The sequence below is a fragment of the Cydia strobilella genome, chromosome 10 (assembly GCF_947568885.1).
Source record: "Cydia strobilella chromosome 10, ilCydStro3.1, whole genome shotgun sequence".
Lineage (NCBI taxonomy): Eukaryota > Metazoa > Arthropoda > Insecta > Lepidoptera > Tortricidae > Cydia > Cydia strobilella.
Window position 1 is genome coordinate 13610477 of NC_086050.1, and position 23153 is coordinate 13633629.

General features: G+C 38.9%; 3 protein-coding genes across 3 annotated transcripts in view; 2 read left to right on the plus strand and 1 right to left on the minus strand.

Annotated features, from left to right (window-relative positions):
* The window catches only part of LOC134744616 (spondin-1-like), a 313657-nt gene that overhangs the window by 206527 nt on the left and 83977 nt on the right, over positions 1 to 23153 (minus strand). The gene's annotated exons all lie outside the window — the stretch shown is intronic.
* On the plus strand, positions 3654 to 6418 carry LOC134744950 (uncharacterized). Its single transcript, XM_063678897.1, has 2 exons — positions 3654 to 6040; positions 6360 to 6418. The coding sequence occupies exons 1-2, from the start codon at positions 3667 to 3669 to the stop codon at positions 6416 to 6418; spliced, it is 2433 nt and encodes an 810-aa protein (XP_063534967.1). The 5' UTR covers positions 3654 to 3666.
* On the plus strand, positions 12533 to 21297 carry LOC134744710 (uncharacterized). The gene is made up of 4 exons (XM_063678629.1): positions 12533 to 12652; positions 15195 to 15257; positions 20315 to 20437; positions 21075 to 21297. Exons 3-4 carry the CDS (start codon positions 20318 to 20320, stop codon positions 21261 to 21263), a joined length of 309 nt encoding a protein of 102 aa, XP_063534699.1. The 5' UTR covers positions 12533 to 12652; positions 15195 to 15257; positions 20315 to 20317; the 3' UTR covers positions 21264 to 21297.

A 23153-nucleotide genomic window follows, 5' to 3' on the forward strand; every position in this document is an offset into this window, starting at 1 on the left:
AATGCTCATTTTACAAAGTACTGTACAGGCAGCGGTGTTAGTGTGAAGAGGTTTTATGAGCAATGGGCGGAACGGAACGGAGAGCTGCCTCAGGGTTGCCAGAAGAGAACAGGTGGAATATCGTACTCTATAGCGTACCAGACCGCGACCTTGAATCAGTGTTCCAAAAGGGCCCTCCACACTCGCGTTCGCGGCTTCGCGCCGTGATTCGCACATGAGTGTGGAGAGGGACCTAAAGAGTAAAGGGCCCTAAAGAGTAAAGGCTTATCAGCGAAATCGACTCCACACTCGCGTTCGCGGCTTCGCGTAGCGTAGTCTGGAGTGAGCTTAAAGTAAAGGTCGTAACACACCATCTCACCAGCACCGCGACCTTGGAGAAGTTCTAAGGGCCCTCCACACTCATGCGCGAATCGCGGCGCGAAGCCGCGTAATCTGGAGCGGCTCTAGAGGGTCCTCCACACTCATCCGAGAATCGCGCATGAGTGTGGAGAGCCCTTATGAATAGGTAGTACTCAAGTACTGGCGTGGGCTTCCACAATGTTCCACACTATCGCACCGAACCGTCAAAATGGTGCGATCCTACCTTAAGGTCCCTCCACACTCATGCGCCAATCAAGGCGCGAAGCCGCGAACGCGAGTCTGGAGTCTAGTTCGCTAATCAGCGAAATCGACTCCACACTCGCGTTCGCGGCTTCGCGCCGCGTAGTTGGAACGGGCTTTACAGACTGCCGCACACGTGCGCCAGTGTTGCCAAGCGGCCCATATTTCCTCAAATTGAATCAATTTTATAGTGACATCTGGTGACGTAGTTTGCATAATCGGAAGTCTCCTTTACGCAATTTTTCTTTCATTCTTTCAAATCTCCGCCATCACCTCTATCTTTAATGACGTTAACTATATTCCTAGTGTCCCCCGTCCCCCCCTCGATGACAACCAAACAGCAATAAAATGACAACTTTAAAGTAATAACTTAAAACCCTCTATAAATAAATAAAGATAAAAAAAAACTTTGAAGTATGCAAGAAGCTGCACTTTGGCTGCACTGCAGTCAGTCTAAATTAGTGATTTTCAAAACCATAACCGAATATTTCCTTAAAACAATGTACCCTCAATATGAATATGATAACCGTTATTGAACTTACTTAATCTCCTAAAAAATAAACGATCACTAGTAAGTTTTCCTGCTACCTACTTTATTTACAATGCATATGGGCACAAAAGGGTTTTCCCTCATAGACAGTAATACTTTTTCATCACACTCGTTCAGTAAATGTGAAATTGCATGCAGGCTTAGCGGGAACTATAATAGAAAAAGCGTTTTTCCTAGGGAGTTATGAAGATTCTAGTTTTAGAACCAACAATTTTTTGTCTTTATATTTCATTTTTGTATCGCAAGTGTGATGAAAAACATTGTGTGTAACTCGGGGCGTAATAATATTGCAAACTCGAGTCTATAAATCGCTCCGGCAAGCCGTCGCGATTTAACTATGCTCTCCTTTGTAATATTGCACTTACGCCCCATTGGCATGTTGCACAATGTACTATTCCGCACGTGCGGAAATGGAAATGTAGGTACACCTACACAATTCATGGTCTCTGGGGATCGATCCTCCCTATGTATATATACTTATTCGGTAATTTATGTATGTAATTTATTATTTAAATTTGAATTATTTATTTTAACAAATGTGTAAATTGTAGGAATAAGTAAATCTACATTTGCCATAAGCACCATGTTTTGTGTTACGCGTTGTTAAGTGTGAATATTTGTAGATTGTAAACTTGTAGATCTGATATGTACACTCGCGTGCAAAAGTATTGCATCACTTTGCATTTTTTCAACTGGACCCAATATCTTGGTATCAACTGAAAGCTTATAATGTAACGCATTAGAAAATTGGTAAATTCAGTGGAATTTCGAATCTGAAGACTAAAAACTTCAAAAAACTGAAAGTAGTCGCATAATTCTCCAAAAATAAATCAGGTAAGTTAAGAATAAAAAAGTCATTTTTTTATACAATATAAATTAATATTATTATTAAATAAATACTTGGTATTGCCACCCTAGCCCTAGCCCTCCTCACACAAATCAAGCGGTTATTCATAGACCTAATTAATTTTCTAACTTGATCTTGAGGAATAGCGGCCCACTTCCTCAAGGCTCCCTTCAGCTCCTCAACATAGGCCGGGGCAGGAATCCGCTTCCGAACCCTCCTTTTCAGGTAGTCCCATACACGTGTTCAATGGGATTAAGGTACAGGCTTATCGCTGGCCAGTCCATGGTGTCGATGCCCACTTCGAGAAGGAATAAGGCTGCTGTGGCCCTAGCGGTATAACACGGGGCATTATCCTGCATTAGGATGAACCCCTCATCAAAAATACTGGCATAAGGAACAACATGTTCCTCCAGAATATCAGTGATGTACCAGCGAACCGTTCTTCTCGCTTTCTGTAGACTCTTCGTTCACATCCATTCAAGCACATTCTGGACTCGTCCGAGAAGAGAACTGGGGTCCATTGCTCAATGGTCCAGCCCTTATGATTTTCAGCAAATTCTCTTCGGGCTGTACGATGTCGCGCCAGCAATCTGGGCCCCGATGCGGGCCTCCTGGGTGTCAAGTTCGCTTTCTTATGTCTTCTTCTTATTGTCTACTCACTGGCAACCACTCTTCGTACCTCATGCAGACCCTGCTGGATGGCAACGCTTGTCTGGTGTCGATCTCGGAGAGATGTTATGACAATGAAGCGGTCGTCCTTCTCTGATGTACACTTTCTGCGGCCGCTTCTTGGTCTTGTCTTGAAGTAAAGGATCCAGTCTGCTGGAACCTCTGGTAAACTCTGCAAACTTTAGATATGCTTAAATTCAGCGCGGCAGCTACTGAACGTTAGCTACACCCCTCTTGCAAGAGCTGGATGACTTGGCGGACTTCAGCTTCAGTGGTTTCCATTTTTCCAGGTCTTCTTCACGGAAAAATATGCGAAATGTGTACCGGTCGACTTATGATAAGTGACTGATAACAACCCCTCCTCTAGCCCCCGTTTTATAGGGGTCAAGGGTAGCGCAACTCGTGCGTGTGATAACGTGAAACCGCTCACAAATCGGGAAAATGCCGATAATTTGAAAAATACTGGGCCGGTGTCCATGTTTTTTTACTTTTCGTAAAGCTAAAACTTCAAGGAACACGATCACATTAAAATACGAGTAATTTAGCGAAATTAACCGGTTTACAAATATTTTGAATGCAGTTAAAAAAATGCAAAAGTGATGCAATACTTTCGCACGCGAGTGTATTTATGTAATAATTGTGCATGTCATTATCTACAACTTAACAATATTGTACTTGTACATTTGCTTGTAAAGTTCTTTGTGATAGGGCCTAGATATCGTTAGATCATCTATTGCGAAGTATATTATATTATGATTACCTACTAATAAATACCTAACATATGTTTTTTATTCTCAGGCATTATAAATCAAATCTTTTAAAACTTAACGATAACCTGCTAAATCTTAACACGCTAAACGGAAACGATCATACTTGTTATAACGCTCTATTTTACTTTGCTTAAAACCCTTATTATTTAAAGTTCAAGGAAAATAAGAAATTAATACTAAAGAAATTGTAATTTATATTATTTTCCAACAACATAAACTAATATTTGAAAATGGATACATTTAGTACAGAAATCATTAGCCAAAGCTATTCTAGTCTTTCCGGCCATAACAAGTATGAATTTAATAGAATAGATTATTATAGTATTACTAAAAACAATAGCAGCGAAGCCGAAGTATTGAACGAAAAATATACGAATTCCAAAAACGCATCTAGTCCCACTATCGGACAACTAAGTGCACAAGTTATGAATCTACCATACAATGATTACGAAAAAGTTAATACAGAAGAAGCATTTGAAAGCTCTAATAAATTTTCCTTAAGAGAATACGATATCTTAAAACGAATAAAAGAAGCATATGACGCTTGTTCTTGCAAGATTTGCAGGTGTCTTATGGGGCCAACGATAGCACCTCGTGACGAATATTGTGATTGTGAACCTTGCAAATGTCAAGACTGCACACTGAATAACCTAAGGTTCAATACTATTAACGTACAGTCTCGTTCAGGAAATGAGTTTCTCTATAGAGATAACGTAAAAGAAACAACTTGCGATTGCACGCCTTGTCACTGTATGGAATGTATTCAAAATTGTAGTTTTAGAGGTAAACCTGTTAAATGTGTTGGGAATAACATGGACGCAGCAAGGAATGAGATAAAGAATTCAACTGCGAAAATAAACAGTCTTCAAAAAAAATATCCAACGCATGACATACCTTTTGGAACCAATATACTTTTGGGTCGTCCTATAACCACAAATAAAGCTTATTCAAATAAGAAATGTGCGTGCAGTAAATGCGAATGCATCATATGCGAATCCCAAGGAAATGCTTTGACTTGTTATTCGTCGTTGCGGTATGGAGATATTAAACCATTCCAAAAGTTAACATGTCCTGAATTCAGTAAATGTGCAACGTGTAAAACTCAACATACCTCAGATTCAATTGATTATACGAATTGTGAATGTGATATGTGTAATTTTGCACAATGTGTACGAAACTCTGAAGCTCAAAACGATTTATACAAACTAAATCCGGATATCAATCATGGAGGCTCAAACAAACCCTCTATAGAGCAAAAAAACCCAACATATAAATGCAATGAATACGCACATGATAAATTCAGACGTGGCAATATATTTTACGTGAACAATGTGAGAACATACGATCCAAATAAGATAATATTACGGCCGGAACAACCTAGAATAAAAGAAAATACAGTTGCCGGCTTACCTGTTCCTAAGGATAGTAACCAAAATTCAAAGAACAATATTAAGGAAAATCAAAGGAAATCGATTCAGTTTGATAAGTATAAGACTGTGTTAACTGCTGTTATCAATACAAATGCCCTTGCACCCAAAAACTCACTTAACAATATTTCAGCAGTTTTTTATCCTCGTTTAAATAAACTTGGAGATTTTTTACCAATGAAAAATGTACACAAGACAAGTTCATATTCATTTTCATCGGGATTCAGCTCTACACGGATAATCACAGAATCGTCGGTATTATCATATCAAAACAAAGGATGCAGCAAACGTACTATTTCCTTACCTGATACAAATATTTTTGACAATCTTACGAAAAATGGTTCAAAATCCAATATTACTGAAGTTCGGAAATATGTTATATCTAATTATACGAATCAGCATAACATTTACCATTGCTCTAATATCGAATCTGATTTTAATAAAATCAATAGTGTTGGTGTCAAGACTGTCAAGTTAGTACGTGAGCGACAACATAAATATCCAAATGATATCGAAAACAGAGTTGCTGGTGACGTCTTATTTGATCATTTAAACCAATTTTTTACAAAAAGATGTAACGTTGAGCAAACTAATACAGTCAATTATAATAGTATACATAAAACAGTGCTAAATACTAAGCAATTTAGTATTAATTTGACTAAGATTTTACATAAGTACGAAAAAGCGAATTTGGAATTTAAAAGCGTTTCTAAAAAACTGAAAAAGTCGCTGTATATGATTTTAAATGGTTTGAGCAGTAGTAAATGTGACTCTACTATAAAGCAAACAGCGGTTATTGAAGAAAAAAATGGGGTAGCAAACGCGAGTACACAAAACGATTCAGACTCAGACTACTCAGAGTGTTTTGAAATTGTTAACCAATCTAAGTTAAAAAAATTAAAAGAAGCGAATAAATCACTTGAAGTAGAAAGGGCAAAAAACGTTAACATTGATAGACTGAAGAACTATAATACACATTTAGAACAACATGAACAAGTGTTAAAAGTAATAACAAAAGTAAAAAATGAATCACAAGATAATATAGAAAAAGAATGCGATAAAAGTGATGATACGATCAATAGAAAGATTGTAATTAAAAGCGCTCTTGTGGATAAATCACAAATACACGGCATTACAGAACAGGAACCTGTGGCTAGTGAGGTAAACTTTGTAAATCGTTAATTAGTTGTCATGGTATGTATGTATCTACGACACCTAGCTAGAGTGGAGTGTAGCTACGTGGGTCATTGTCGTTTAATTAAAAGTGGCACATTACATATTTTCCAAATTTGAGAAATTTTATGCTATTTACTTTTTTGTACTCAAAACCACGAGCTTTTTAGTTCTCTTGGGAGGCCTTTTTTCTCCTATTAGGATTTTTTAACGTCGACTGTAGAAGCCGGGACAGTCGCGCGCTATACCACTTGATTACCAACGCTTCTCGATATTCTCCATATTCTTCTATTTTTAGGTACAAATGGCAGAATTACTCAGAGCGAAGAAAATACGTGATATTTTGAAACAAAACATGATGCTGGATCTTTTTACAGAATAAATTTCATCACAAATGACCATTTCCATGATTTCACGTAACACGTCAATAAAAAAAAGTATATTTAAGTAAATAAAACTTTATTTTACTACTACATATTTGACGTTTTAACAACCACATCATTATTTTTTACAGCTTTCCACAAATTGTAGTTCTTTTTCCAGTTTTTAGGGTTCCGTACCTCAAAAGGAAAAAACAGAACCCTTATAGGATCACTCGTGTGTCTGCCTGTCTGTCTGTCTGTCCGTCTGTCACAGCCTATTTTCTCCGAAACTACTGGACCAATTAAGTTGAAATTTGGTATACATATGTAAGTTTGTAACCCAAAGACGGACATGTAACGTAAACAAATTAATTTTAAACATGGGGGCCACTTTTGGGGGGTAAATGAGAAAATTAAAAAATAAAGTTTTATAAACTATATCGTGTTACATATCAAATGAAACAGCACATTGTGAGAATCTCAAATTTATATTTTTAATAATTTTAAGATAAACCGTTTAGAAGTTATTTAAGAAAATATGCAAAAAATTACCATTCCCCTTCATCTCCGAAACTACTGGGTCTAACATTTTGACAACTGAAAAAATACACAAAATAGATCTTTACCTATAGATCACAGGAAAACCTATTAAAAATGTGCAGTCAAGCGTGAGTCGGATTTAATTATTTCATTTTTGATCCAACCCCTACGGGTATTTTGTTTTTTAAGTCTTTAAAAAACAATTTCACGCACGTTTCACATAAAAAATACATTGTTTAAATTGTGTAATGTACGGAACCCTTGGAATGTGAGTCCGACTCGCACTTGGCCGGTTTTTTAGTTTATTATCAGGGAAACAACTGTTTGGAAACACGCCAAACAAAAGCATTATTTAATCCAGTGGCCACCGATCTCTTATGATGCACGTGCAGACTACAGTTGATTTATGATTATAAGTAAATACTAATTAGGTACTCTCTTATTCCGTGCTACAGTTAGAACGCACCACGCTGGGCCACGTTTTTAGTGGCTCCCGTAAAGCAAGTACTTACACAACCATAGAGACTATATAAAGGAGCCAAATCTCTATGTATGAAAAGTGTCCATCAAAAGACAGTAATTAGGCGGCGCCACCATACACCGAAATACTACCAAAAACAACCTACGTAATTTGGTCGGGTTATTTGTTGCCTTATATGGTTCATGTTATACTCATGTCCCAGAGCCTAACTAGCGCCACCGGAGAGATTAGGAACTATTATTTAAAGCTGAAAGCGGTCACTTTTGCAACAATTCTGCCATAAGAGATTGGCATCCTTTCTATACCATCCATACATACAGTATTCCAAGTGGTCACGTTTTTGAATTGGTTGCCTGTTTTTTTCGCACTCATGATACGTCCCCCCTTCTCCCTTCTTCCTTCATGATAATGTAAGCGTAATTCTACTCTGTTCTACTCTCTCTTTACCAATTATCCAACTCTTTGCACAATTTCGATTGGTAAAAAGCATAATAATATGACAATTTCGACTCTGGTTTTGACAATCTGACAAGCAAATTGTCAATTTTTGAATAAAACGTAAAAAATACAAGAACATCCTTTCAGAAACTTAATAATATGATGAGAAAATTACAGATTTCATCTAAAAACTACACCATACTAAAAGCTCCCATGTAAGGGGGGGCCACAGCAAGAATAAATAAATCTTATGAGGAACTCATCTCGAGTTACTCATAAGACTTTCCCATAAACCTGGACAATCCTGTGTGACAAGGTAGTAGGTACATATAGTTATAACGTGTTCTAAGTTACTTGCCTACTTAAAGCGAATGGGTCAGAGTATAGCAAAAGGGGCCCCATTTTAGGACATGAAATTTTTCATAAAAAAAATTTTTTTCTCATTTTTGCAACTTTTTTGATTAGAACTTTAAAGAACACATTAAAATAAGCATCTTTTATTGATTACAATTTTTTGATTAACTTGCCCGTTTAAGAACTACAGCGGTCCAAAGGGGGCGCATATGTCCCAGACGCTTTTTTCCCCAAAGAGTAATATTTCCGAGAACAAGCCCTTCTTACCCTGAGCCGACGGAGCCCCGCTACGCGGGGCTCCTATTTCTGGGCGGTTTGCCCTTCGGGCATCTGAAGCTACCTAACGAACCTAACCTACCTATCTATCAACTTAGTGTGACTATCGTGAAAACATTACTCTTTGGGGAAAAAAGCGACTGTGACATACGCGTGTGATTAAATTAACTACTGAAAAAATTAACGCCTGGTTAAAAAGCAGAATGGAGAAAAACGTTATTTTTTTTCATCGTAAATTTTCTAAGTGTCTGGCTCCTTAGTAATCCCATGGCCGAACTCGCAACTTCAGATCGCTCTAGTTCCTAAATGATCAAGTTTATAAAAAAACTTCTCTCAATAAAAGAGGCTTATTTTAATGATTACTTGAAAATAAAAAAATAAAAAGGAGCAAAAATGCAAAAAAAAAATTTTGCTCGTAAATTTTCTAAGTCCTAAAATCGGGCCCCTTTTGCTATACCCCAACCAGCGAATGTCTTATCTTTTACTACTTATCTATTTCCTTTTCATGTACAGAAATTTGGTCACCTAAGTTATAAGTGAGTTATGAAGACTCCCCAGAAAACAAAATTAAACCCATAACACTAAGTTAAGGCGTACGAAGGATTTTTATATTAAAAAACTAAACGATTTTAGAACAAAGTGCGACCCCGCTTTCTACATGTGAAAGCGGGGTCTGACGTTAGTCCTGGATATTTTATTAATCTTGGGTCATGGTCCAAACTTCTCGAATTTTATTCTGCGGGAAAGCATATCAAGGGATTCAACCTATTGTGTACCTAAATCGCAATGAATTGTCAAAAGAAATTCACCATTAAATCACTAGATAGCTGCAATGAACTCTCCTGTAGTGATAGCTCAGGCTCGAAAAAAATCAATTTGTCATCAGAGTCAGAGGAGTTTTATACATATAATATTTTTAAATTGATATCAGCTATTTGTAACGCATGGGTGTGTACGATATGCAAATATTTGTCGAGGCGTTCATTGCCTTCTTTCGTTGATCCCTGCAATTGTAAACCCTGTGATTGCGAGAAGTGCACTAAGTTTTCCAAAAACTACGATAGCAACAGCATTGAACATCGCATACTATGCGAAAATAAATCACACGATGATTTAATATTAAATCGTCTTGAATGCAAGAATAATATTTGCAAAGTATCTCCATGCAACTATTCAAATTGTCATGCCGAATCTATCATTTATGACGGAGAGAATCCAGCAACCATAGCTCTTTTTGAAGACGTCGGCCAATCAGACAGCTGCCAGTATTCGCCTTGCTCGTGTGCTCACTGCATTCAGCATTGCCTGAGTTTACCGGGAGTTAAAATGTTAAAAAGTCTTCACAAAAGTTGCTTAAGCAACTCCTGCAGTCTTAGATGCGTATCCGGTGGTGATATGGTTGGAAAGCCTATCGAGGAACATCATAACTTTTATACCACTATAGTAGAAAATCATCAACTGATACCACAGACAGTGGATTTTACAGACGCTGCTATGTGCAAGTGTTCGTTTTGTGAGTGTTCGTCATGCCCTTATCAAGGACAAGCATCATTAGCAGGATCTCAGGAAAATTGTAAAACTATTAGTCTTGTAAAAAAATATATTGAAGATGAGTGGAAACGAAAGTTAAGTAAGTTGCATTTTGTGTTCATAATATGAATTTGAATGTCTATCATATATATTTCGAAGCATAAACTAGATTTAGGAATGGCTAGATGCACGTGGGAACATGCTAGGTGGGAACGTACTCTTAAGAGCATAAGACTGTGCTACAAGTTTTTATGATAAATCGTAGGTACGTCATATAAGCGACCATTATTTGAATTTACCAATTATATCACCTGCGCGTCGACATATATAGTTATTCAGTCTCGATATCACAAATACTTTTAAAAATGACGTTTCTAATTAACAGTGGAACGTAAATATGACTACGGGCTTCATGGATGTGATCCAAAAAGTACAATAAGTAAAGTTGGTGTCGTGAAAAGTCCAGAAAATTGTAGTAGATGTAAAACAGACGCTACCGCAGAGGCAAGACCTTGCCATTGCTCTATAAAAGAAATGTTAAATAATCTATACGAGCATGATATTGACATTGAAGAACACAACAATAAAGTACTGAATGAACAGCTCTATAACAATAACTATTTATGTACAGTAGCAGATGTTGAAACAAATACTGAATATATCACAGCAGAAAAAAGTACCGAGATGAATAGCAATCTTCGGTGCGTAGAAAATAAAGTAAAAAATTATGAATATACATTAAAAATTGATATTACTGCACCCGACCTTGATAGTATATCTAAGCATGGTACTAAACAGAAGATAAAGAAAATATCTAAAAATAAAATAAAGGAACAGGCGCAGAAAGTGATGACTGATATTATAAATGATATTTCGAGAAATACTCTAACGGTACAACCACAACAAACTTCAACTATGGACCTAACAAGTCATAAGGTAAAGAGGGTGATCTATCTTTAAAAAAAAACATAATTCTCATATAAGGCTCTTTCAGGCTCCATTGCAATATGTAAGTTAAAATACCTACGTATCAATTATCAATTCTGTATCATATTGAAATGTTTACTAACCTTTACTCTCCGAACGGAGCTGAGCAAAATCGTGTCTGAGTGTACGTCAATATTTTAGCATCAGAAAGAACACTTAAAATGTAGCACTGCTGTCTTTTTGGAAAAACTCAAAAGTGGCTCAATCCATCATGTTTGAAATATTTTCCATTGAAATTCTTTATTAGACTTGAATGTTTTTTTTTTCTTCATATTTCTTGAAACCATGGTAAAAGGGGAAGGACACATTGTTTCGGAGCAACTACTGATTTCCTTAAAATAAAACTTTATCAGTCACCCGTTGACCACGAACGCTGTAAAGAGTTCGAAACGTCGGGATGTATTATAAATTCAATATACGCGATATAATCCGTTTTTCATAGTTTTATTTCATGAGTAACTATCGCGGTAACCGAAGACAATATTAAAACTTTATTATTCAAAAATTGTTATTTGTTTTTCAAGAGGGGAAACTTATTGTTTAACCGCTCGTGCCAATATTGATACCCGAGCAAGCGAAAGATTCCAAAATTGAACCACGAGCGTAGCGAGTGGTTCGATAAGTGGAACCTTGAGCGTTGCGAGGGTTTTAAAGGCACTAGGGTTAAACAATTTTTGCCACGGAGTAAAACAAAATTATTCACCACACCAACGCGAGGAAAATGCCAACTGTAAAACATCAAACAATATGAAATCAATTAAAATCCAAATGAATTATATTAAATATTTATAATTCAAAATCATCATTTAAAAGTCAATTCTCTCAGCCAACATGAGCACACAACTCAAAATTTGCATCAGATTACTTTGCCTCACATGTGGCTTAAATGCAACTTTCTTATCAGTTGTTGAAGTAGGTACAAAGAGAGCCGAGCTGGTGGTGTGGGGAAAAGTTTATTTTTTTCGACGAAATATTTACGTTGTTATGAAGTTTATTTTTTTATAACACCACCACAAATTGTCATATATGACTCGTGGTTGATGGTTAGGTACTATATTACATCCAATATCTTTTAAATCCATCCTTATTTATACACAATAAAGATATTCCTTGTTTTGTTGATTATATAACCTAATTAGTGGACGTGGTGGTGGTGATGGTTTTTAGCGATAAGACTGCCTGTTGTTCACTTCTGTTGGTTGTTTTCTTTCTGTATTGTTTTTTTTATTGAGGCTCGTGTCGGCGCGTTATTTTCTACAATATGTTGTCTGATTGCCTGACTGTGGTATTAAGCCAATTACTCTGAAAACGCATTTTAATATTCTTTTAAAACACAGACTATAGTCCGGCAAGAAATTGTAGAAAATAAACGAGGGCGCCACTTCCTATGTAACTGTCACATTTTTGACGTAAAATGCTTAAACATGGCAACAATTTACTAAGGATTTTTTTTAGTTCTATTTCATTTAATTTCTACTATTAATTTTATGTCGCACTATCTGTATAATTTACATTGCTTTTGCAGGTGGATGATTTCATTATTGGCTGCATTACCCCGATTCATCATGTCATAGTCCATAGTACTGGAAAAGTTGCAGAAGCAAGCGAGTCGAAATTACCGTCAAAAGATGGTTCCTTTCTGTTTCAGGTATTTATTGGTTAATTATATTGTCGTGATAACTAAAGTATTAGTAATCGATTGACTGTAGAACAATTTTGTTCACCCCGGGCTTCCATTATGAACTGTTTCAAAAAACCGTGACAAAGCTAGGACGATGATGTTAGGCAAAATGGGAAATAATTTTAAAACAAATATATTGGTAATTAAGAGTTTTTAAAGGCCTTAACTGACCCATGTACTTAAGGCCCGTCTTATTATTTAATATTTAAATAAAACTATGAATCATCGACAGACTAATAGAAAACATTACCGTTTATGTTGCGTTTATGTTAAACGTTTTTGTAAATATGATCTAAGTATAATTTAAAAAATGGGCTATATAGGCACTGGGCCTTGCATGGGTCAAGTACGTAGCGCGTAGGTATTCAATGCATGGAATAATCAAACTATTCGTTAAAATATAGTTCGCGCTAAATTCTGGATAAGTTGTTATAAGTACACAAGTAAGTGTATATCAAAGTAGCCTACTACAGTCAACATCGAAAAATCGAAAATCCTTATCTGACTCTTTGGTAGCCTTTGCTTGTGCGAGTGATATAGCGGAAGCCGCTCGACCCCAATTACAAAGAAAAACCTAGAAAAACCGCATATCGATGTACAGGTTAGCCGTTTGGCACACGCATACTAGAGGTCTAAACAAAATTTTTGACCCGCAGTTCCTAAAAAAAAATTCCCGGGGGGGGGGGAGTGGTAAAACATTTTTTTTTTGTATGAAAAAAAAAATCCAAAACCTATCGTGTGTGGTATCATACGAAAGGGCTTTATGGGGCGATTATTCTAAAAATATATCACAGCATTACATTGCGGCCATTTTTTTAAATTAAAACAAAAAGAATTTTCGAAACATACCAAGTTTGGGCTCCTCCAGATACGATATGGTGGATTTTTTTTTGTACAATATACTACAAATGATACGTGATATCCTCATATCCAACCCCAAGAAAGCAATTTTGAAAATAATATCATTAACAATTTTTTTTTTAATTTTACAAACACAGTTCTACTTCAATACCTATTTTACGAGACTTATGGAACTGTACTGCAGATACAGTACATTTTAATCATAAAATGATACGTAATATCCATATATCGAACGGGAAATACCTCTTTAACCCTTTAACTGCGCCTTTTCATCAGTTGGTATAGTTTGTTTTGTTTTTGACACAAAATATCAAGATTGTATCCTTCAGATCTGTTTTAATTAAAAAAAAATGGCCGAAATGTAATGATGTGATATATTTTTAGAATAGCCTCAAAAAGCCCTTTCGTATGATACCTCACACGATAGGTTTTGGAAAAAAAAATTTTTCATACAAAAAAATAATGTTTTACCACTCCCCCCCCCCTCGGGATTTTTTTTAGGAACTGCGGGTCAAAAATTTTGTTTTGTTTTGTTGTGCCAAACGTGTACATCGAAATGCGGTTTTTTAATTCGAACGGGTTACACTATTAGAGGCAGATAACGATTTTCAATTAAGTAAGTATTATAACTAGCACAGAATAACTAATAGTACTACCGTACAGAAAATTCACTCCTTCACAAAAGTCAAATTTAGGTATAAAATTATACCTATACTCGCCGCCTGCAAGCAAAATTGAAACTTATAACCGCGCACGAACCGTGAATCTTCTTTGCGCGCCGCAGTTGTATGACCGAGCTGTGAGAGACGGCACGGGGTTGTCACTTGACAAGGTTTTGGACCACTGTTTATTTTTTTAAGATAAGTATGTAGGAATTACAAACGTTGATTCTGTAAACATAATTTTTTTATCCGGAGATAGTATGTCTGATTCTCACGGAATACGTACGTACGGAAGTAGGTAGGTATTGTTCTTCCGTTTATTCAGACATCCGTAAACAGAACAATATCTTTTATACGGATTAGATCGAGATTTAGGTTTCGACGCCATTGTGTATTTTCAATTTTGCGCGAGCGCCACGTGACACAACTATCGTTCGAGCCGAGCGGCAGCCCACTGCCATACACCTGCCCGAGAGGCGCGCCGGCCAAATGTACCTAAACTGCGTAGTGACACCCCCCTGTAACTAGGTAGGTATGGGAAAAAAAACGTAAATTGTCCCTTTTATACAAAGTGTAAAGGCCGCTCCAGACTACGCGGCGCGAAGCCGCGAACGCGAATGTGGAGCCGATTTCGCTGATTAGCGAACTAGACTCCACAGTCGCGTTCGTGACTTCGCGCCGTGAATCGCGCACGAGTGTGGAGGGCCCTTAACAAAAATAGTGGGGATCCGTTTAAGGGCATATTCGGTATCGTGTTCGTAAAAAGTAGAAGAAAAAAAATTTTAATGCAAAAAAAATTTGGCCTTTGTATGGCGGGTTGGCCCACTTGGACGACCTGCCCCATAGAAGTAAAAAAAAAATTGCGTTTTAAAAAATCTTGCCTTTTCCTAATCAGAACACGATACCGAATATGCCCTTAAACGGATCCCCACTATTTTTGTTACACCTTGTATTGCTCTTCAGTTCATTATGCCTTCGTTTTTCAGAATGAAATATTCAGTCCAACATCGCCAGTGGAAATCTCAAAGGCCGCCTCAATCATAGAATCGGTAAGATAAGAACTACATATAAGAATTTCATGTAAAAATAAAAGATTGTTAAAACTTCTTGTATCTCAAACTAAAAGTGAGGTATTACGCTGTCACTATAAGCAATATTGTAAAGTATTAAAAAAAGTTATAAGCAAATCAAAAAGAATAAACAATAAAAATAAACAAGAAAAATCGAATAACAAACCGCGAACTATGTGGAAAATCGTTAACTGTGTAACGAACAAAAATAAACTACAAAGAAAAAAATATAATCTTCAAATTAAGAACGCAAATGAAACAGTAATAAATGAACCAACACAAATAGCCTTCCTTCCTTCACCTTCAAAAACTACTTTACGGCCATAGGAAGCACTCAATCAACAGCTAAAAACAGAGGGCCATTAACGAATGCAATAAATAAATCATTCTTTCTCAGTCCAACAGAGCCTAAAGAAATACAATTAATAATAAAAAATCTAAAAAATAAAACCTCATTCGGCATAAATGAAATTCCCTCCTCCTTGATTAAATCGTGCGCGGATTTTTTAACTCACCCACTGATGTGGCTTATAAATCAATCATTTTCGGAAGGAATTTTTCCTGATGTTCTTAAGACCTCAGTAGTAAAACCTATTCATAAAAAAGGTGACAAACAAGACATAAATAACTATAGGCCCATTTCACTTCTCTCAACAGTAGCAAAAATATTTGAAACAGCAATGATAAAACGACTATACTCTTAATATTGTCTTCGGTTACCGCGATAGTTACTCATGAAATAAAACTATGAAAACGGATTATATCGCGTATATTGAATTTATAATACATCCCGACGTTTCGAACTCTTTACAGCGTTCGTGGTCAACGGGTGACTGAGGAAAAATTACAAAGTGCAAAAATACCCACATACTAAAATAATGAACAATCATAGACTACAAACTTTAAGGCTGGTTGTACATGCAAAATCGGTTCATAAGGCTAGTTATACACTACAATTATTTTCAAGTAAAGATATATATATATATATATATATATACGCGATAAAAACTACGCCGGCTCCAACCCTACACCACGGACCCTACCCCGTGGGGTTCTGTATACTATGCATACGCGTATTCAAGAATGATTTACGGTCTCGTTTTATGGGGTAATATTACTGACATGGATAAGATCTTCATTCTCCAAAAGAGATGCGTCAGAATAATAACAAATTCTGATCAAATGGAGTCGTGCCGACCTCTTTTCAAGAAACCCCAAATACTAACTCTACCGTCAATGTACATCCTTGAATCATGAAACTTGTTAGGAAACATACGGAGTTGTTTACTCCGACAGCATCAAAAATCAAAAGGAACAATAGAAACTTAAACTAACTTCAATTACCCCTCTCAAAACTAAAAATAGTCTCATCGAGCCCTCACTACATGCTAATTTAAATATACAACCACCTACAAAACTCCCTAAAAAATATTGAAAAACTGCCGATGTTTAATAAACACTTAAAAACATTTTTAGTCAACAAATGTTACAATGTGAATGATTTTTTAAACCATAAACATGATTAACAATGTAAATTTAAATGCATGTTAGTTCTAAGTATATTGCTGTGCCCTTGCAGGGTGTCACATGTTAACCCACCTACTTATAAGCTCCCACCTAATAATGTGTAATGTGATATGCAATAAACAATTTTGAATTTTACATATTATAGTCTGGCAAATACTTACAACCTTTCAGTCAATAAGATCCAGGAAAATTATACCCAGCGTAAGACAAAGACAGTACGATTCTCTGTTTATTTTTGAAATGAGAGAGGCCTGAGCCAAACTATACATCCCAACGATGGTGTTGCGGCAGGTTATACAGAAGACTGAGGAGTATAACCTCCCCCTTTGCCTTGCATTTGTGGACTACGAGAAAGCCTTCGATTCGATCGAGACTTGGGCTGTGCTGCAGTCTCTCCAAAGGTGCCAAATTGACTACCGGTATATCGAAGTGCTGAAGTGTTTGTACGAAAACGCCACCATGTCCGTCCGACTACAGGGCCAGAGCTCGAAGCCTATTCCATTGCAGCGGGGAGTCAGACAAGGAGATGTAATCTCCCCAAAGCTGTTCACCGCTGCATTGGAGGATGCCTTCAAGGTTCTGGACTGGAAAGGACGAGGTATCAATGTAAATGGCGAGTACATCACTCACCTTCGGTTTGCCGATGATATCGTAGCCATGGTGTTAAGACCTATCTTAACAAGTAGCAGATAAGTAGGTATTAGCATACCTAAGTACCTACTTACCTAATCTAGACAGATTAAGTCTCTCAATCGTCCTATGATATGTAAAGGTGACATCTACCGAAACTATTGTGTACTAGTTTAAGTGCTCAATAAGCTGTTAGCTATGTCAATGTATGTAATAGTTCCTAACCAATCCGTAGTGTCATAGTGTGGCGCTGTACTTTACTATATAAGCTTCTACATGTATGTAGATAAGCCCACTTTTTCTAACCAGCCTTCTGTAAAACATTAAATTAAGATATCAGATTCTCTGCTTTCATTTGGTCGCCATTACCTCCAACGCTGAACATAATGGTGACCCCGAGTTTAAATCGCGGTTAATCTCAGTACTTTAAAGCGAATCGCTAGTAAATTTAGTAAAATTTGCGAGCCGGTACGTCGAGGAATCGCCGCGTATCCTGATTTAGGCCGGGAGAGCAACGTTACCACGTAGGCAGCAACCGCGTGGGGCTCCGCCGACCTGAAGAAGCTGAAGAGGTGACTAGGAGGCGACCACACCACTCGATCGAGCGGCCTGAGCCAACGCGACAGGCGCCGACCGAGCCACCAAAGCGGGACCACGTGCGTGGCACCGCAGCCGCAGCAGGGAACGGCTACCGCAAGCACCAAAGGGACCACGTGGGTGGTACCACACCAGAGGCAGAAGGAGCGCCCAAGCGAGGGCAATCACCAAGCTACGCCACGCGCACGAGCATCAATCGAGAAGGCAAGTGAGCTGGCATTCCCTAACCTATCTACCAAATCTCCCTACCAAATTTAATTGTAATCGATTTATTTCCTACAAATTGTAAATTGTAATCGTTCTTAATCATGTTAGAAACTTCCAAAAACACTCTAGAAGAGTTAGAAATTAGGCAGTTAAAAAATAGACGAGGTGTCTGTAAGCGAAAATTAACTGTATTTAATAAATTTATAGAAAGAATCGACTCAAGTGCATTGACGGCCGAAATAATTGTAGACATAAGCTTAAGACTAGAACAATTACCAAAGTTATACAATGATTTCTCTGAGATACAGGACCGGATCGAGACACTGTGCAGCGACGAAGGGGACATCGAAGCCCACGAGGCCGAGCGTATGTCATTTGAGGACACATTTTACCGACTTAGCGCTAAGGGCAAGCTGCTGGCGAAGGTAGATACCGATTCAACACCAAATGACCATAGTCCGCAAGCCCCGCCGCAGCAACCCCTCGGTGAGTCGATAAAATATCCCGAAATTAGCCTCCCTAGCTTCGACGGAGACCTAACACAGTGGCTGCAATTTCGAGACACATTTGATGCCCTAGTCAACCAAGCTAGCTTAGCACCGATCGTAAAATATAAGTACCTACGCAGTTGTTTACAAGACGGCGCACTTGAGGTAATTAGTTCGCACTGATGGCCGGTGGGGCCGGAAGGTTCTGGAGTGGCGTCCGCGTACCGGAAAACGAACTGCCGGTAGGCCTCCAACAAGATGGAGCGACGACCTGGTGAAGGTCGCGGGAATTCGGTGGTTGCGAGCGGCACAGGATCGGTCGGAGTGGCGAGCCTTGGGGGAGGCCTATGTCCAGCAGTGGACGTCTATCGGCTGACATGATGATGATGATGATGATGATAATTTCATTTCCCAACCCCATAGTTGGGAAATGAAAATGACGTACTAGGTTGGGTTAGGTTAGGTTGGATTATGTACCCCCCGCGGGTTGCTCATCTTGTCGTGGTGGAGGGGCTTAGTAACCGTGGCTTGGTCACCCACGGTGAAGCGAAGAGGCAACCAGGGCCGGCCTGTTTGAGGTGCGGGCTGGCCCGAGGAGGACGCCGAAGGTGGACTGTCGAGGAAGAGGAGTGTCGGTATTGCGGTAAGCCGTTCTCCCTATCCTCGGCGGCCGAGGTGGGATCGCAGGGGAAGAGGAGTGATGGTATTTCGATGCGCCACTCTCCCTATCCCCTGCGAACTTGGCGGGGCCGTTCCGCTGTAGCGGCGTTGGTGGGGCTGCAGAGGAAGAGGAGTGTCGGTGTTACGATGTGCCGTTCTCCCTGTCCTCTGCAGCCGAGTTGTGGTTTTGCGGCAGAACCATAGACCTGATCTGTCGCCGGGCGCCGGGGAAATTCCTGGCGCCCGTGGCTTCCTTGTGGCGGGCTCGGGGGGGTCCGCTACAATACAGAATGGAAGCCGAGGAGGAAGGCGCGTCTTACCATCTGGCGCGCCTAGCGTGAAGGGCCTTCGGGCTTTCGCGAAGGAGCCGCGCTCGTGGGCGGCTGCCGCCGGTGGGGTCGCGGATGACAAGCGCAAGCGTTCCTGTAACCCCACCAATAGGGCGGCGAGGCGGCATATGGGGGTTTTTTAGTGGGTACACCGTGGCCTCATTAGCCTAGACGGGAGTCCCACATAACCACTCGGGTCGCCCCCCGCACCCGGGTGGTATGCGTAATGCATTTTCCCCTCCTAACAAAAAAAAAAGATTGGATTATGTAAAGTTGAGAAATGAAATTCGGCCAAATGAGACTTCTGCGAAAAGTTGGTTGGTAAGTGAAATTCGGCAATACAATTTTCGGCGAAAAGGCAGAGAACCCCCAACGATATCTGCATCCTGCATCTATAGCCCGCTCCAGACTACGCGGCGCGAAGCCGCGAACGCGAGTGTGGAGTCGATTTTGCTGATTAGCGCATGAGCGTGGAGGGCCCTTAAAAGATATAGTCGGACCAAGCTAATTCGGCACAGGCTTTGATATTCTCACCGGTTCTTCCCAAGTTCCCATCTTGCACTTAAATACGTAATTTGCTTCCATAATCTATTGACAGGATATGGAAAAGTATTTGGACGAGCTCAGAGTCCAAGAACCGTGTGCGCGAAGAGTGTCACATCATACAGTTAGTCTCAAGTGGAAGCTACCCAAAGTAATCGAGGAAATAATAGGATACGAAGTAAGTTTCACAGCTGACCAGTGTACCACAGTTAATAAACTATAATAACAATAGCTGATCAAGCAAATCTTGTCAGTAGAAAAAGGCGGCAATTTTAAAAAATGAGGGCCGAAGGGATATCATCCTATAGAAAATTTGAATTTCGCGCCTTTTTCTACTGACAAGATTTGCTTGACCAACTATAGTAAACTATATAAATTTGTATTCTACCTAATTTTGGGATAGGGCAGCCAAAAAGCGGCTTCTCGATTTCGGGGTTGGTCCTATAGTAAATGTTACTCAGTATGACCTATAATACCATTCACCTCGCAAAATAGCTAAGGGTTGAAAATATATCCTCTATAACGTAGGTGGGTGAATCAACTATTTCTTGTCACTCGTTGCCATGGTTACGTTCTCCTGGGTCACTTAAAACCCCAATTTTATGGTAATTAAAATAACCAAACATGCATTTTTGTGGTAGATATAATTCCTTTCCACTGAGCTACCACTAATAAGCACGTTTGTGGATTGTTATACAACATTCCGTCTAACAAACTGTGCTAATATTTTCCCCTGGCTGACAGGACACAATAACAACAAGAAATAGTTGATTCACCCAGGTACATATCATAAATTCAAATTAACTTATTTTTAGATACTGGTTGACGGCAAATCTATTGAAACAATAGTCAATCCAAGACGCTGCATGGCAGTTATCAGCTGCCTCCCTCCCGTCCAGCGACTCCTGATCACCATCCGCACCATCACCAAAACAGGCCTGCAGTTTCTCCCTTGCACCTCTATCGGATATCACCCGCGTGATAATACATATATATGCGTTTAAAAGTTAATAGCTGATCATGACACTATTTCCCTATCTATGTTAGAAGCGGTTATTTTAATTTACCGTTGCACCGAATCCGTGCTTCGAGAACTGATTAAGAACGAAAACGTATCGTGGACTCAAGAGGTAAGAAGTTATTACGAACGGATCTAGATGTAATACTTGTTTGGAGATCAGAGGCGCTACCGCAAAAAACTAAATTTCTTTATCTGCCTCTCTATCTCCCGAAAATACAACAGGGATAGAGAGGCAGATAACGTTTTTCGATGTTGGCGGTAGCCTCAGACTGCGTTAGCAAGTATCTGGTGCAAGTTGCAACGGTAAACGTAATAAACGTTTCTCAGGTTTATTACCTATTTGGATTTTTATTCTTGTTTTATACCTCCATAAAAGAGTTAACTTGTCTTATTACTTGCCAAGAGTAAAAATAATATGAAAATTGTGAATAATAAAGTAATACTTGAACTGAACCAATGTTGTATGCATTTTGAGCTAATTTACCGCGTGATGTGATTAAACGTAATGTAGTAAAATCACAGATAATTTTAAAACGTAATAGGTATGGGGACTTGTGTGATTGTGTCATTTTTTGTCTAAACTCACTAGATGGTGTCCTTAAATGATAACATAGCTAATTTGTTAATATGCTTTAATTGTACTTTTGTGCATGCCCATGCCAGCGGCCAGGCAAGTCGGATTAACGTTTAGAAGTCGTAAATAGCAATGAGGGCTATCGTTTTTTTGCTCACCAGTTGGCGCCTCTGTTGATGGTGGTCCAAAAGACTAATGAACAGCTGTCAGTCTTCTTCTTCTTCTTCTTTTAAAATTATGGCTTCAGCCCAGTGGGACTATTTCGCCAGTATCAAGGTATTAAGAGGTTTAAAAACGACAAAAATTGTACGGTTGTACAAGACAGTGTACGGTGATTTGTTAGCTCTTGTAAATCGATAGCTAGACTTTACAAGAAGCACGTGGACTAACGGCCGTTGACTCCAAGATGGTGGTTAAACGCGCTTCAAAATTAATTCTCCATTCACTGCACACTACCACATTAGTTTACTGTATAATAAGCTATCGATATTACACTTTAAACAATATTAATGAGCAAAAAACAAAGTAATTAATCACGATGCTAACTATCAAGATGGCGCTCGAACCGGAAGTCAGCTGTCAGTCATTGAAGTGACAAGTGACATTTGACATTTCGAACATATTTCGAACTATGGAAAACATTATGTGGACTGGGCTGAAGCCATAATTTTAAAAGAAGAAGAAGAAGAAGAAAACATTATGGAAAAGACCACCATCTACACTAGCGCCCCTAGCGGCGAATTCATACGCGTTAGCCCTCATTTAGGTGAAATATTTTGTAAGCATAAAATGACTTAATAGTAGAAAGCGCCACCTTACAATGTTGAGGCACGCGGGGAATGCTCTGTAGTATCTACAGAGGTCCTCCGTCTTGAATATTTACCAGTCTCTTGTGTTGTAAAATCCTGAATCGTGCTAGGTACTTATGCTGGTCAAGCAAATCTCGTCAGTAGAAAAAGGGGCGAAATTCAAATTTTCTATGGGACTAAACTCAAGTAGAACGTCAACCCACAGACAATCCTGCGCGGCGGACTGCAGCGGTGGGCGGGGCTTATAGGACTTGTAGAACGCCATGTAGTCCCGCGACCACATTCACAATCCTACATAATGAGGCGGACTACGAGGCGGACTACCATGTAGGAGTGTGAATGGGGAGCTTAAGTAATTTAAGAATAACACACAGGCGTACCGGACCGCATTTTTGGTCCGTCAGAATATCTCTTTCTCGCTCTCACTCATCGCTGCGTCCTTAACGGACGTACGGCGGACCATCTTCCATTCCATAAGGCCGCTCCAGAC